Here is a 14603-nt window from a genome sequence, read left to right on the forward strand (position 1 = left end):
AATCAAACAAAAATATTTCATCTATTGCAAAATCAACAAATCAGAATCTTTTAAATGATTTTTAAAGTAATCCTTCCTATACATGTTTACTTATAAACAAGTCCTGCTGGCTTCAGCATCACTTACTCCTTAATAAGTGTTCATAGGATTATCTGCAGGTTTGAGCAGCTTGGGGCTGGCACTACATGAGCTGTGTGCAATTCAGTTACTATGATATTCATGGCGAGTCCATTGCCTTCACTGCAACCAAACTGGCTTACATTAATGTTAACGAGTACTTTGATTTAACGCCTCTGGCAACATTTTCATTTCTGGGCTTGTACAAAGTTTAGCAAACCTTTCCTGAATAGCTGAGCTTTGAACCCAGAAGCTCTTACTTGATTTTTCTCTGCACCCTCAAGGTTTTGTGTATAAATCTTGCCCAAACTAACAAGTAATAAAAATGATATTGCACAGGCCCGGCAGGCACTTCATCTCTGAGCAGGTCTGTGCAACTGCTAATAAATTTTGTTCATATGCATTCACCAACTTAAGAGATGTCCTATTATAGAAGATCTTAAAAACTCTATAGCCAGAAGGAGTGGTGTCAGGTGTTGCTGCCATTGTAGAGCAAGTAACCATTTTTGTCTTTAAAAAAAAGAAAAGAGTGTAAGTGTAGTTACTGTGCTGGATTTAACTGAGGAGCAGATATTTGCAAAGTCTCAGCAAGCTGCTGTGCTTTATGGACTGTGAATTGTTATCCCTGTATTTTGTACTGCTGAAAAATTGGTTGCACAAAATTCTGTGTGAGCAAAAGCACAACAGAAAGATACAATAAGTTTGACCTACCCTAAGGAATCACTGCAGTCTTTTTCTTGCATTTCTGCTTGCATCAGAGGTCAGATACAAGTAAAAATGTTGTGCTGGATCCAATCATTGAATGCTTAAATATTCTTGAAAAATGAGTCCTGGTTAGGTATAATCATTGTATTGTGTTATGCCCCAGTATCTTAATAACAAAACAACTTCACCATTTGTTAATCTTTTTGGGATGAAGCACCAATGAACTGTATTAACAGAGCAAATAATGTAAATATGAACAAGTATTGGTGCTTCTGTTTGGGTGGATGAAGGGAAATAGCTAAATACATAGACTAGTTTTCAACATTCTAATCTGATCATGGAAGATTGTGTGAGCTTGATTCTCTAGGCTTAGAGTCACTGCTGCCACTGAGCAGGCTTAATCCCTTGTGGTGTCCCCAAGTCTTTATTTTGTCCCATATTACTGTGAGAAAAAGTTTCCATTCACTCCTCAAAAAGAGCAGTGCAGGACTGTATATGCAGACTGCTTGCCCCAGTCATTAGGTAGCCTTGCCCTTGCAAAGATGCTGTGGGAGTGTACTATATGACTGCAGGGCAAAGATACACAGTCCCAGGGCTGCTTTCCAGCGACATATCCTCTTTCCAAGCACTATTCTGCTCATCATAATAGAAATCCTACTGGTACAGTCATTTTTCACTATTATATTATTATTTATTGAAATGTTTATATCCTGCCTTTTTTTGTTCAAGGTGGCGTACAATAATAGTTTAAAACATTTTCTGTTAAAACTAAAAATCAGCAACCACCACCAAAGGGCTGGGCAAAAAAGCATGCTTTGCAGCACCTCCTAAAGTAAGTTGAGTCTCCTAAACCCCATTCCACAGAGCTGGAGCCACAACAGAAAAGAGCCAGGCTCCGGTTGATGCCAGATGTTGGCTGCCTGAAGACTGTAGTTGGTGCACAGAGGCATATGAAAGGAGATTGTCCTTTAAATACATTGCAAGCCAGTCGGTCTGAGGGCGGGGGGAGACTGGTAAACCCAGTCTGTATGGCCCCTTCCAACTCCATGATTTTATAACCTATGCCTGACACAGCATAGAGTAACTGGCATTCCAAAGCTCTAAGGTGGAAAAGGAGCTATATTATAAAATGTTTTAATTACAACTACAAGAAAAACATTTAATATATTTTTATTTCCTGCTGTGAGGTGAAAAATGATGGGAAAAGTCACTCCTAATTTCTTTCAAACTAAGCATCCCAAAGCAGAAAAGTAGATTATCTTAGTAGTACAACACCACCAGTGTAGGCTTTATATAGTAAAAGTAAGCAAAAGAAAAACCCCTTTCTATGAAATTTCTATTCTGATAGCACAATCCTTTCTTTCTGTGCTTATTAGTGCCTTATACACAAAAGGAATCCTTATAAGCTTATAGAGGTCTCAGCTCCCCTTCTGTCCTTTAGTCAGGCATGTTGCTGGTAGGCAGAATTTCAGTTCATGCAGTTATCCAGTAATTGAGGGCTTTTTTTCCCCTTCAGATCCCCAGTGCACAGGCTGTTCCCACACAGAACAGGAGCATGCTGTATACTAGGGACCAGGGGAGGAACAAAATGCTGGTTTAACTTGAAGAAATATGGGTGCTGCTCCAGTCACTAGGAGTGGTGTGACATAGTGCCCAGCAACAGGGAGCAGAAGCATCAGAAAAAAACTCAAGGTCTCCTCCATGGGTGCTGAGTAAAGTATGCACAGAGGGAAAACTTTATGTTTTATGTTTAGACATGCAATGGGAATGGAGAGGATTAATGCAAATAAATGAAGTTTCGCACACACTGTTGCTTTGTCTCAGCGGGACACTGGGATTTGGAGAGCTGTCCTAAAGCAAAGTTACACTGTTCTAACCCCATTGACTTAATGGATTTAGAACAGTGTAACTCTGTTTAGGATTGCACCTTTTAAAGCATAAATTATGTCATTCTAAGGGTTGGCCATAAGAAACTATTCTTAACTTTCAGTTTTATTTAGATTACAACATTTTTTTAGAGATGAAAACAGATGAGGAAAGAATTCAGCCTCAGCACTGTAACTTGATATATCTTTTATCAAGAGCAGCAGTAGAATTCCTGAAATATCTGGTCAGCAAAGGTTACCATGAAGTTTATGCAAAGGATGACCTGCAGTGCTCCATTAATATTTCATATGTGGCTATTCAAACAAAGTTTATTTACTGGCTATTTCAGGAAATAAAAAGGTTAAGTCAATAATGTTTCTGGCTGTTTTAACAAATTCACATATTAAGAAGGTATGATAGAATTGCTAGATCAATGTTCTTCAAATGCATCTTAAATGACTGTTCTTAGAATAAGTTTAATGTTTACATAATTTTGTGGACAAGTGCTGCAAATTGGCAAAACTGAGAAGGAATTTGTTTGCAAGTGTCCAACTTGATATTAAGCTTCACTGGAAAAAATGCAATCGCATATGTCTGTTACACCTCACCAGTGATGCTCACAGCTTGGAGATCACAAATGGCTTTTTGGCATGCCAACTATGGCTCTTCTAAGCACTATTTCCCAGTGTGGCATACACCCTATGTTCCAGGGGAAGTGGGCAGTGTTCAGTGGGGCTTGTGGCTGATAGGCATTTCCCTTGGGAGCAGCACCCTCTCCCCCAATGTGACACCTGTGGCTTTTGATTGGCCATTAGAGATGTGATTGAATGTGGATTAGAATAGGAGTGGAATTCTAGCAGGAGCTCCTTTGCTATTCATGTAGGTACATTTAGTTTATTGTGAACAGATTAACTTCAAAAAGGTTAATTTGCTATGGCAACAAGCCAAAGTAAGAGACAAAAGAGAGACCCTCTAGAAGATGAAACAAGACAAGCAATGGCCAGAGGTTCAACACCTAACCAATGAGAGGGCAGGGGCCAACTGCCAAGTGTACCCGAATGAGAGAATTATCTTTCCCTCCAAGATCCTCTTGCATGCAGTTACAATATCCAACAGTACTAACCAAGACTGGCCGTGCTTAGCTTCCAAGATCTGACGAGACTGGGATATCCTGGGCCATAGGTACTTCATAACAAACATACAGTTCCTGAAGAATAATCACAACAGGTTTATGCAGGGGTGGAATTCTAGCAGGAGCTCCTTTGCACATTAGGCCACGCTCCCCTGATGCAGCCAATCCTCCAAGAGCTTACAATGCTCTTTTTTGTAAGCTCTTGGAGGATTAGCTACATCAGGTGGGTGTGGCCTAATATGCAAAGGAGCTCCTGCTAGAATTCCACCCCTGATTAAAATAGTGTCAAGTCACCAAATGCTTCTACTATTTTGGTGTTATTCTCACTTCTTTTCCTGGTATATTTTTAATTACCCGTCTTCTCCCTGTACTTGAGCTTTCTGTGTGTATAACTCCACCCCCTGTGGTTGGCTGTGCCTCCAGCAGCCATTTTGTGGTTCTGCCCACCACCCTGTGTCAGAATTCCAAAGATGACTCCTGCTATGGAGGGACTTAGATGATGGGTAAGCTACAAGCTGCCTTAACTTTGTACCAAGGATAGAAGGGCCCATCTTCTCCAAGCCCCCTCCCCACTCTTTGTATCCGCTATTCTCTTAAACCAAGACTTGGACATCTATCAGGAGGACAGCAAGGTGGCCATGGAAAGGAAAGTAAAATTAGCACCATGACAGCACTCCTGGAAAAGAGCAGGCTGTCAGGCATGGAGCAGGGGAACTGTACTCCTTTTCTCCATGGCCAGCTTGCTTTCCTGCAGGAGCCTTGGTAATCTCATTCTCCCACCTGACCAACTGCTTCATGTTGAGGAGTGAATGTGAAGGCAGATAAGCAGCCCCTTCCCATCCAGATATGCAAGGGCTGCCAAATGTTCGACAGTGGTGAGGAGAGAGAACTACATACTCAAGGTACCTGAGAACTACATACTCAGGTAATTTAAAAGGCTATAGTTGTCTATTTAATAGTTATCCCTTATTTTATGTATGGGGGAGTGGACAGGGCTCACAGTAGTCATGTGACTCTTGGTTGATAGTAAATGAAAATATGGCTCTTTATCACCCAGACAGCAAGTACCACTGCTTTAGACCTTGATTAATATTTGTAAGCATAAATTCAGGGTGGTCAACAACACCATTGTTACCTCAGTTCTTTCTCAATTCATCAAACATATCTTTGGCTTCCTATTGAGATGTGAACATAGCTTTTAAAAAGTAGACTTTTCAGACTTGTCAAAGTTTTTTTTTTTTCAAGTGATGAAGTCCTGGTTCTGCCAGGTGGTACTATACAGACCTGATTGTCATCTAAGTATGACAGCGAAGGCAGAATATTAGCTTCGTTTTAGGATTTGTTTAGATTTTTTTCCACTTGATTTCTTCCCTCAAAGACCTTATAGTGTGCCATGCTTCCTCATTTTTCCTTTGATTTTCCTGGATCTCCCTATCTGTAATTTACCTGCAAAAATAGCCATGAAGGGATATGGCCACAGATGTACTGGGAGGTTTAATTCTCCCCTTCCCTAGACTGTAACTTTAACAAAAAACACTTCACCAGTTTGTTTTAAATACTACTTGGGACAAATGCACTTTTTTACTTGGCAAAGCATGGCATTTTTGTTTTACCTTAGGCTGCTGTATCCTTACAGAAGCCATATGTAGTTTGCTGGGAGATTTATTTAAATCATTAATATATTTTAAATATTTAGTGAGGTAGCACCTGTGTCTATAAATAGTATGTGAAGTGGCCCTTAGCTCAGCCAGAACAAAAATTGCTATAATACACTTTGAAGAAAAGTTGAGTAAAAGCATGATTTCTAGGCATTCAGGCCAAAAGGTAAAATAGTTTGCATAAAAGTAAATATATATCACATGATTGGTTAATCATTGTAGTATATGCTTTCAAGAGATTTAGTCTGTTACCTCAAGAAAAAGAAGCAAATTCATCAGCAAAATCAGATTAGAAAGGGGAGCTCCTTTTTCTACATAATTTTAATCATTCATGTTCAGCTTGACACTATGCATGTGTACTCAGAAGTTAATACCACCAATTCCAATTGAACTTATCTCCACATAAGTGTGCAAAGAATTTCAGGCATAGCATGGAACCATTCAGTGACAAGATATACAACAAATTGGTAAAATCAAATCCATAGGGTCATCCATGAAGGTAGTAATTTTTTCATCATTCACTGAAACAACCATTTGCAAATTTGATCCATCGATATTTACACACTTTTTCCAATCAAGTTATGACTATTTGGCAAACAACCAATTTGTACATATGGAAAATAATGTGGATTGGGAAAAGAGACTGAATAAGAAAAAACACATATACGAGCAAATCCCATTAACTTTTTTTTTATTTAGCCAAATTAGCCAGATACCCTAAAAAAAAAACCCTGTTGCGGCTACAGTAAGACATTTGCTTTCAGGTGACGCACCTAAATTACAGCACCCAGTAGAGCACATGAGTTTACTGGGTTATAAGATTTGCTCACACACACACCTAAAGTAAAATGACAGCTTGAAAATGTCTTCTGCCATTGCTATTTTCCCTTCTCCCTAATTTTTTTTAACCCCAGGATCCTTGGGATCTCTTATTAATGTTCACTCTTCTTTAGAATTTAACAGAGTGGAGGCAGATTCTTATTAAATCAGCAGAAACCCCAACTTTGTCTGGTTCAGCAGCTCCAGTCAATGTCAGGGATGAAAAGAGGAATGTGTTTCACATGATTAGCTTCTCCAGTTAGCCAGTAGGTGGGTGTGTTTAACAGAAGAAAGCAGTAGGAAGGAGCCTGTCAGCCTGCCTTTCCAGCTAATTAGCTCAGCATACAACAAAGATAAGCGAGCCAGGGAGGAGGACCCCCTGAAGGGTCTTTTAAGTCTGGGCAATGTCTGATTGGCAGATGCTGAAAGAGATTCCTGACTAATCCTGTTCATCAATGAACTGCATAAATTCAGTACAGGACTGCAAAAATTTAGGCATGAGGACACTCGGTGGCTGCCGTCTGGAAAAGACAGACCAAGATGGACAAAACCTTGGAATCTCTACAACATATAATTTCCCAAGCCCTGCCTCACAGAGACCCTGCACTTGCATTTAAAGACTGTAAGTACCAAACAAAGTTTCTGGACTTCCCAAATGTAACTTGCATTCATGTCCAATTTAAACTTGTAATGAGGAATTGCAAAGGGCAAATTGGATACTGCTTAACAAATTTCAGAACATCTTTCCCTCAACTGTTTCTTAGGATGCTGACCAAGATAATTTTGGTTAATGCTAATTATTTTCTTGTGAGGTCATTTAAAGTCCAAAGAATATTTTTCATCTTCCAATGAATCATTTAATGTATTGACTATTACAGAGTGTAATGCATTTATGACACCAATTTTATCTCTAGGAAAAGCTGTTGGATTGAAAATTTACTTTTAGACTAATTTAATTTTAGACTAAATTTACTTTTAGACTAAGGTTAGGGTTTTGTGTATGTGGTTCTTTAATCAAAGCATTATCTTATAAATACAGCATGTGAGTTTCATGGGATAAAAGATTTGCTCACACACACTATCTCTTTGTTTTGTGTGTCTAACCACAGCCTTGTTTACAAGTACTGAGTCTATATCAGCCAATCAAATACTGAAGTTTCCTAAGCAGGAGTCAAGTGGCACCTTTAAGACCAACCAATTTTTATTTAGAACGTAAGCTTTCATGTGTTCTTAAACACACTTCATCAGATGAGGAATCCAGCACAGTGATTTTCTAAATTTTCCTAAATTTAACTAAATAAATAAAGTTTCCAAAATAAAGTTTCCTAAATTTAGCTCCATGAAGCTGCCTATTGGTGTCTGTTGCTATTATCTTAATCTAGTTTTCATCTCTGGATAATGCAAATGAGTCTTCATTTTTTACCACCACCGAGATATCTTTGTTCAAGATTAATGTAAGCGTAAGGTGCTACTGTGCTTGCAGAACAGCATAAGAATATAGACTGTAGTCATTCTTTGCTCAGAAAAGCAAAACAGTATTTGTATTCCTGAACAGTATTTGCACAAAAAAGAATCTCCAGAATTTTACATTCCCTGTTATAAATGGAATCACTTTATAGCCTTTCCTCCAGAACAAGGGGATTGGAGAGGGGGGGCAGGTAACACAATTGGTAAATTGTAGAGCCTATCAGTTATAACTTTCTCTTATGTTGCCCCGTTGCATTGTGAAACTCTGCTTCTTTTGTCTGGTAATTTTTAATATAGGAAGTTCATTGTCCATTTGTATAACACTGTGGAAATATGGGTGAGAAGTTTGGGTTTTTAAAAAGTACATGCTTCATTCATTTCTCAGTAGCTATGTTAAGTGTTAGTAACTTCAACTTTGTACATTCTTTCAAAATGAGTATGCAATGAACCACTTTGAATATGCAGCTGGTGAGGCAAAGAGGTTGTATACTGAACTCTTATTCCATATGTAGTTTGACAGGAATCAAGAGTTAGACAGATAAACACAAATAGAGCTTCCTAGGCCACCCAGAAGGAAAACTCTGCACTGTAATGGCAGACCCACATTGAGTTTTTCTTCAGAAGCCTTGTGAGAGCAGATGCATCTCATAAGTAGAAAGAATTTGGTCCAGAAAAGGTAGAATAGGGAGGCAGTTTTTTTTTCTTTCCATTGTGGTAGATTCCTGAAAATCCTCTGACAAGCTTTTGATTGAAAGTGTATGTACTGGCCTCTCAGACAAAGTTATTGTGACCACCCACAGATCTGTGGGCTGGAAGAATGGGTATAATAAAGCAGAAACACACATGTCAAACACAATAGGGTTACAATACCCTTTTCACAGGAATCTTATTCCAGCATGGGGTCAGCCAATAAAAGCCACTTGCATGATAGAGAAAATAAGTCCTTGAATATACTATATATTTTAGATGGTTTTTTTTTTGTTATGTGTTATCCGCTTCCCTTAATGTGGAAGGTAATAAATCCTTAATTGTGTGAGAGGTCTTTCTTCAGATATCACATTACAGTATATTTTGCATCTTTCCTTCTCCATGCTCCCTTTGGAAATGTAGGTAGAGTTGATGGTGTTTAATCGCTATCTCAACTTTAAGGTTATGAAAATTCACATACCAAGTTTGATTGTGGTAGTTCAGTGCTCAAAAGAAGTATATCGCTCTGTGTTCTGCATCTTTCCAGCCCCCTTGGAAAATAGTGAAGTGATGAAGCTGAGGTTTGAACTTGAACTAAAGAGTTGTGGCCCAAACTTACACCCCAACTATATCTACATTCTCAAAGCTTTTTGCATTCTACTCCCAACTTTGCAAACAAGACGTAGAAGTAGAATTGCCAGGGCTGGCCTGGTAACCAGCAGGAGACCAGAAAAGTTACTGTTCAATAGCCGCCACCCCAGAAATGCCAGTATGGTGTAGTGGGTTCAAGTTTCAGGCTAGGATCTGGGAATGCTAGGTTTGAATCACCACCTCATTGTGGAAGCTCACAGGGTGACTTTGAGCAAGTTATTCTCAGTTTGAAGTAAGATAAGGTAAAGTCACAGGCTTGTTTTGCAGATAAAGTGGAGAAGAAAAGAATGGTGTAAGTTGGTTTGGGTCTCCATTGTGGAGAAATGCAGGGTACAAATTAAGTACGAATAATAAATACATCTGAAGGTGGGTAGGGCAGATAAAAGGTAGGCTGATGGATGGGAAGGCAAGAGGGAAGCAGGGAAAGGTGAAGATATAGAGATTGCTAGGAGGAGGGAAAGAGGAAATGGTGTGAGGAAGGGAATGGGAGGGGCATTAGGTGGGCCCACTAGCCCTTGTAGGTTCCCATTATGCAGTGGCCTGGTCCAGCAGGCGGCACTGCACAACTAGGTCATATTCTTCCCAGATAGAGGCTGCCAGGGGAAGTGAAGGAGGGAAAGTTGAAGACAAGGGAGCAGATAAAAATAAGTTGGCTGGTGGCTGGAGAGGAAAGAAGGAAGCAGAGAAAAGAAGCAAGAGGAGGGGAAATGAGACTCCTCCTATAAGTCCTTGTAGGTCCCCCACCTGTATTTTGGTATTTTACACAATTAGCTCAGACTGGGAGGAAGAAAATAAGGGAGGGTAGTAAAATATCTGCGCCTCAAAAGATGAAGTGTCATAGCAGCAAGAAAAGAGTTCTGGGTACAAATAGCATCCAAAGCCATTCAAAGAAGCCTTTTGGAGACTTACACCTGCAAGAGACCGAATCTATTTGTCAAAGGAGCAGGAGGGAGGGGTTTTTATAAACAGAGGGCGCCTTCATCATATCAGCTTATTCGCATGTATGTACTATGGCTGACTCAGGTTGTTTCAAGGTCAGCCAGATGTAACTGAATTAAAAGCAGGTTAGAAGTTTACAGCTTTCTGAAATCTGCACTCCAAGGCAATTCTGATTTTTCAGTGGTTCGGTTTTCAGCAGGTTGAAGAAGAATTTTGCTTGAGGATAATCCAAGCTGCACCCTTGTTTAAAGGCACATCTAACAAAGTATAAAAATAACAAACAAATCTCAGTGGCCTAATCGAATGGCAGTCTGGTGAACACAACCTTCATGGATTTCTTCAGAACAAACACAGCCACTTATACTTTAGTCATAAAACCGAATCCGTGGTGGCAAATTCTGGCATCCTGATTTGTTGCAGTCACCAGGACTGTACTGCATCAACTGTTGGGTGACACTCTGTCTGTCACCACTTCCCACTACCATTGGGTAGGCTCTCTGTCACCCACCCATTGCAGTCTTCCCCATGTTCTTGCAGGGTTCGCTTACAATCCATCTCTGCCATGCCATTGGCTGATTCTGCTCTCCCCTGCTCACCACTGGCCCTGTCAGGCAAGAACTCCATCAGAAGGCCACTGACCTCTGAGGGAGACAGTTCTCTGCTGGGGGCTTACTGATCACTACTGCCTCTCCTCAGGGACCTGTTTAACTTCCTTCTCATTTTTCTTTCTCTCACTCCTTTCTCCCCCTCTTTTTTCTACTTCCCCGTTCTGTTCTTTCTCTCATTCTTTCGGTATTTCTCTGTCTTTCAGTCTTTATTTCATTCTGTTTGTCTACCTTCCTCCCTTTAATCCATGCAAACAGTAACAGTTACATCTCTTCAACTGACAAGAGATATTCATTCACAGCAGGGAGGGGCCACCAGCAGATAAACAGTGGGAATGAAAGGGAGGCTTGCAATGACTTTCTTCACAGCGTCAGCTGCTTGATGCTACCAGCCATTTCCTCCCAGTGTTGCCAACCTCCAGGTGCTTGGTTTCCCCAGACACAGAAAGACTGTCCATTTCCCATGTAGAGGCTGTAGAGTTGCCAACTCCAGGTTAGGAAATTCCAGATGGCAGAAATCATCTCCCCTTGAGGTGTATGTGTGGGGGAGTAATTAATGCCTTCACTTGGGTGGGTGGGAAGACAGCAAGGCTGGGAGGGCTACTCATCAAGAGACCTTTAGTGGTATTTTTCCTGGTTGGTGGGAAATTCCTAAGGTCTCTGTGACGGTAATGGAAGGGTTAATAGAAAAATTAAGGACTCATAGAGCCTGAGCCAGATGATCTGAAGGTGAGGGCCGGAGTGCTCGGAACTCTCAGGAGGAGTGATTGACAGTTAACGGCTGGGGAGTCGTCAGTGAATAACTGTCAGAGGGAGACACTTGAAGAGAGCAGTTGGTTTTTCAGCAGAGAGCGGAAGAGACAGGGAATTATCAGCGGAGAGCTGAGGAGAAGGAGCTGAGACAGGAGCTGAGGAGAGACTTCGAGTGAAGTGAAGCTCACTGCTAGCTCTGTAGAGACAGCCAAGGGGCTGAGTGTAACAAAAGGAGAGTCACAGTGAAAGACCTGAGAGGTCACAGAAACATATACACTTCTCTTAAGAACTAACGAGGTTGATGAGGGAAAGATGTGGGTCTAGAGGAGTCAGAAGGGCTGGGAGTAGAGACACCAGTTGGCTCAATAGACCAGACACATTAAGCCCAAGAGGCCAACCTAAAATAGTGTTGGAGAGTGAAGAATATATGAACTGTGAACCCTGAGAGACCTAAGTAAAATCTGTACTATAAAGCCTGAACTATTTAGCAACTGTTATTTATCTGAGATACAATATAGCCCATGTAAATACCTCCCATTCCCCAGTTGGAGACTGTGTGTAAATAAAAGTCTGTGATTTACTTTTAAGTTCTCTGGTGCCTATATACTGGGAATAATCATCAAAGCTGCTGTGGTCCCTTACATATTGAGTTCTCCATCCATCTGAAACCAAAACAAAAACCCCGAAGAGACTAGTATTGAGAAACCCATATTATACCCACCCCTTGTGTTCAGTAGTCGTGAGGTAAAATTAAAAAAAAAGAACCAAGGCTGAAATAGGGGCTGAGGTCACCATACGCTGCCTATAGAAGCAAACAAGACAGGCAAGCTGTCATAGTCTCACTATAAGCCTCTGAGGGAGAGGCCTTTCCTCCAGGGGAACCGCCCAGAGCCTCCTTCTAGAGCCTGTTGTATTTTTCTTCACAATGGGTCTTACTCCTAGTTCTCCATAATTTTCATATTTGCAATTTTGATTAATCATCAGATCAAATCAGCAATTGAAATATGTATGCAGGATTTAACCTGAGTAAATTTCAGGTGGAGTTTTGGTCCAAGGGTGTCTATCACAACTTTGGATTTGTTTTCTTTGAGAAGGCCAAAGTTCTTTGTGGAAGGCCAAAGTTTCCATCTGAAAGAACACAATCCTTACAACCAATGATTTTCAACAACCGCTGTATGTTAATCAGGTAATGGTAATTGCAAAAACAGTGGAATGCTCCAGAAGCCAGGAAAACAGTTGCAGAACAGAGTTCTATGAGAAATCAGTACAGAGGCTGTCCATACAGCCTGACTGTCCTCTCAGCTAGTTATTCAACTGTTGTGACATGATCATTCTCTAACTTCAGGAAGTCCATGCGGTGCTACTAAGCTGGCCTCCTTTTCTTTAAGAGACTAACTATACATAAGGAAGAGTCAAGTTGCACTAGGGTTGCCAAGTCCAATTTAAGAAATATCTGGGGACTTTGGGGGTGGAGCCAGGGGACATTAGGGGTGGAGCCAAGATCAAGGCTGTGAAAAGCATAATTGAACTCCAAAGGGAGTTCTGGCCATCGCATTTAAAGGGACGGCACACCTTTTCAATTCCTTCCTTCCATAGGAAATAGTAAAAGATAGGGGCACCTTCTTTTGGGGCTCATAGAATTGGACCCCCTGGTCCAATCTTTTGAAACTTGGTGGGTATTTTGGGGAGAGGCACTAGATGCTATACTGAAAATCTGGTGCCTCTACCCCAAAAAACAACCCCCGCAGAGACCCAGATACCAGCGGATCAATTCTCCATGATTTTCTATGGGAATAAATCTCCATAGGGAATAATAGAGTTCCCAGCAGACATTTCCCTCCCCTCCCCTCCCCCCGCTTTTTGACGACCCTGAAGTGGGGGGAGGGCTTCCAAACCGGGGGATCCCCTGCCCCCACCTGGGGATTGGCAACCCTAAGTTGCACCAACAAAGTTTTATTCAGAACATAAGCTTTTGTGTGCTAGAAGCACACTTCATCAGACAATAGTATGGAATGGCAAGCAGTCCTAAATGTAGAGAAAATGGGCAGTGAGTTAGTATGCAGAGTCATGGAAATGTTTTTTTAGCAGATTAAAAAAATCATAAATTGGGGTCTGGTGTTTGTTAGTTTGTGTTTACTGGGCTGAAACAACAACAAAGGGTAATAAAATTGGAATACCAGATTGATGTCCATGTACTACACGCATTAAATATCCTGGCTGTGACGTCCAATAAATGAGAGTCTGTTGTGATGTTAGCTCTGGGTTAAAATGAGGGCATAGGTTTCTCAGAGGTTTGATTTAAACATGTAACACACATATAAACAAAATTCTAGTTTGCCATTAGAAAAAAGAATACAATAAAATATAGTGGCAGATGAGTTAGTATATGTAATGAGATAAACAGCCAGTATCCCTATTTGAGTCAGTACAAAAAACATTATTCTGATATAAAAGAGAAATACATTGGAATACTGTGGATATTTAGTGGGTTTAGTATATGTAATGAGGGAAAAAACCCAATATCCCTGTTCAGTCCTGGGGAGGTGTTTGTTCCAAGTTTCATAATAATTTGTAATTCAGCAATTTCCCTCTCCATTCTGTTCTTGAAGTTCCTTTGCAGCAAAACAGCAACTTAAGGGTGGCGGACCCAAGTGTCAATATCAAGATGGTTGCAAAATTGAGGAAGAGTACTTCAAAGGATATTAGAAGTTGGGGGAAGATGCTCCCTGTTTCTGTGTTACCCTCAGATTTCAGCAGTTGCCTGTCTCCTGGTAAGGCTCTGAGTCAAAATAATCTGCATTCATAGAGATTCAGCGGCACACATGCCCAGTAACCCATAGGTCTGTCATGTGTAGTTGCTTCCAGGTGATGGCTGGAGATCTCCTGGGATGCCATCGGATCTCCAGGTGACAGAGAACAGTTCACCTGGATAAAATGGCCTTGTTGGGAGGTGGAATCTATAGCATTATACCCCATTGAAGTTCTTCCCCTCTCTAAACCCCACCCTCCACAGACTCCACCAGGTATTTCCCAATCTGGAGCTGGCAACCCTAAATTTGGCCCTTTAAGCACCTACTGTTTCTATTATGTGGTTCCTGAGTAGGTCCTCTGGAAGGAGAAGGAGGTGTTTGAGTTTCTGTCCATAGGCGAAAGATGTATGATTGCCAGCCTCCAGGTGGAACCTGGAGATTTCCTGCTTTTACA

At 40.9% G+C, this 14603-nt stretch overlaps 1 protein-coding gene across 2 annotated transcripts in view; it reads left to right on the forward strand.

The window, feature by feature from the left end:
- Positions 1 to 6523: 6523 nt before the first annotated feature.
- Positions 6524 to 14603, forward strand: part of LIX1 (limb and CNS expressed 1) — a 58724-nt gene continuing 50644 nt past the window's right edge. Inside the window, exon 1 of one of the 2 annotated variants that reach the window (XM_060235650.1) lies at positions 6524 to 6919. In XM_060235650.1, coding sequence (XP_060091633.1) covers positions 6838 to 6919 — 82 coding nt within the window. In that variant the 5' untranslated portion in view covers positions 6524 to 6837. The remainder of the gene's footprint in view (positions 6920 to 14603) is intronic. The other variant, XM_060235651.1, reaches the window with a different exon arrangement.

Source organism: Heteronotia binoei, chromosome 4, assembly GCF_032191835.1.
Source record: "Heteronotia binoei isolate CCM8104 ecotype False Entrance Well chromosome 4, APGP_CSIRO_Hbin_v1, whole genome shotgun sequence".
Taxonomy (NCBI): domain Eukaryota; kingdom Metazoa; phylum Chordata; class Lepidosauria; order Squamata; family Gekkonidae; genus Heteronotia; species Heteronotia binoei.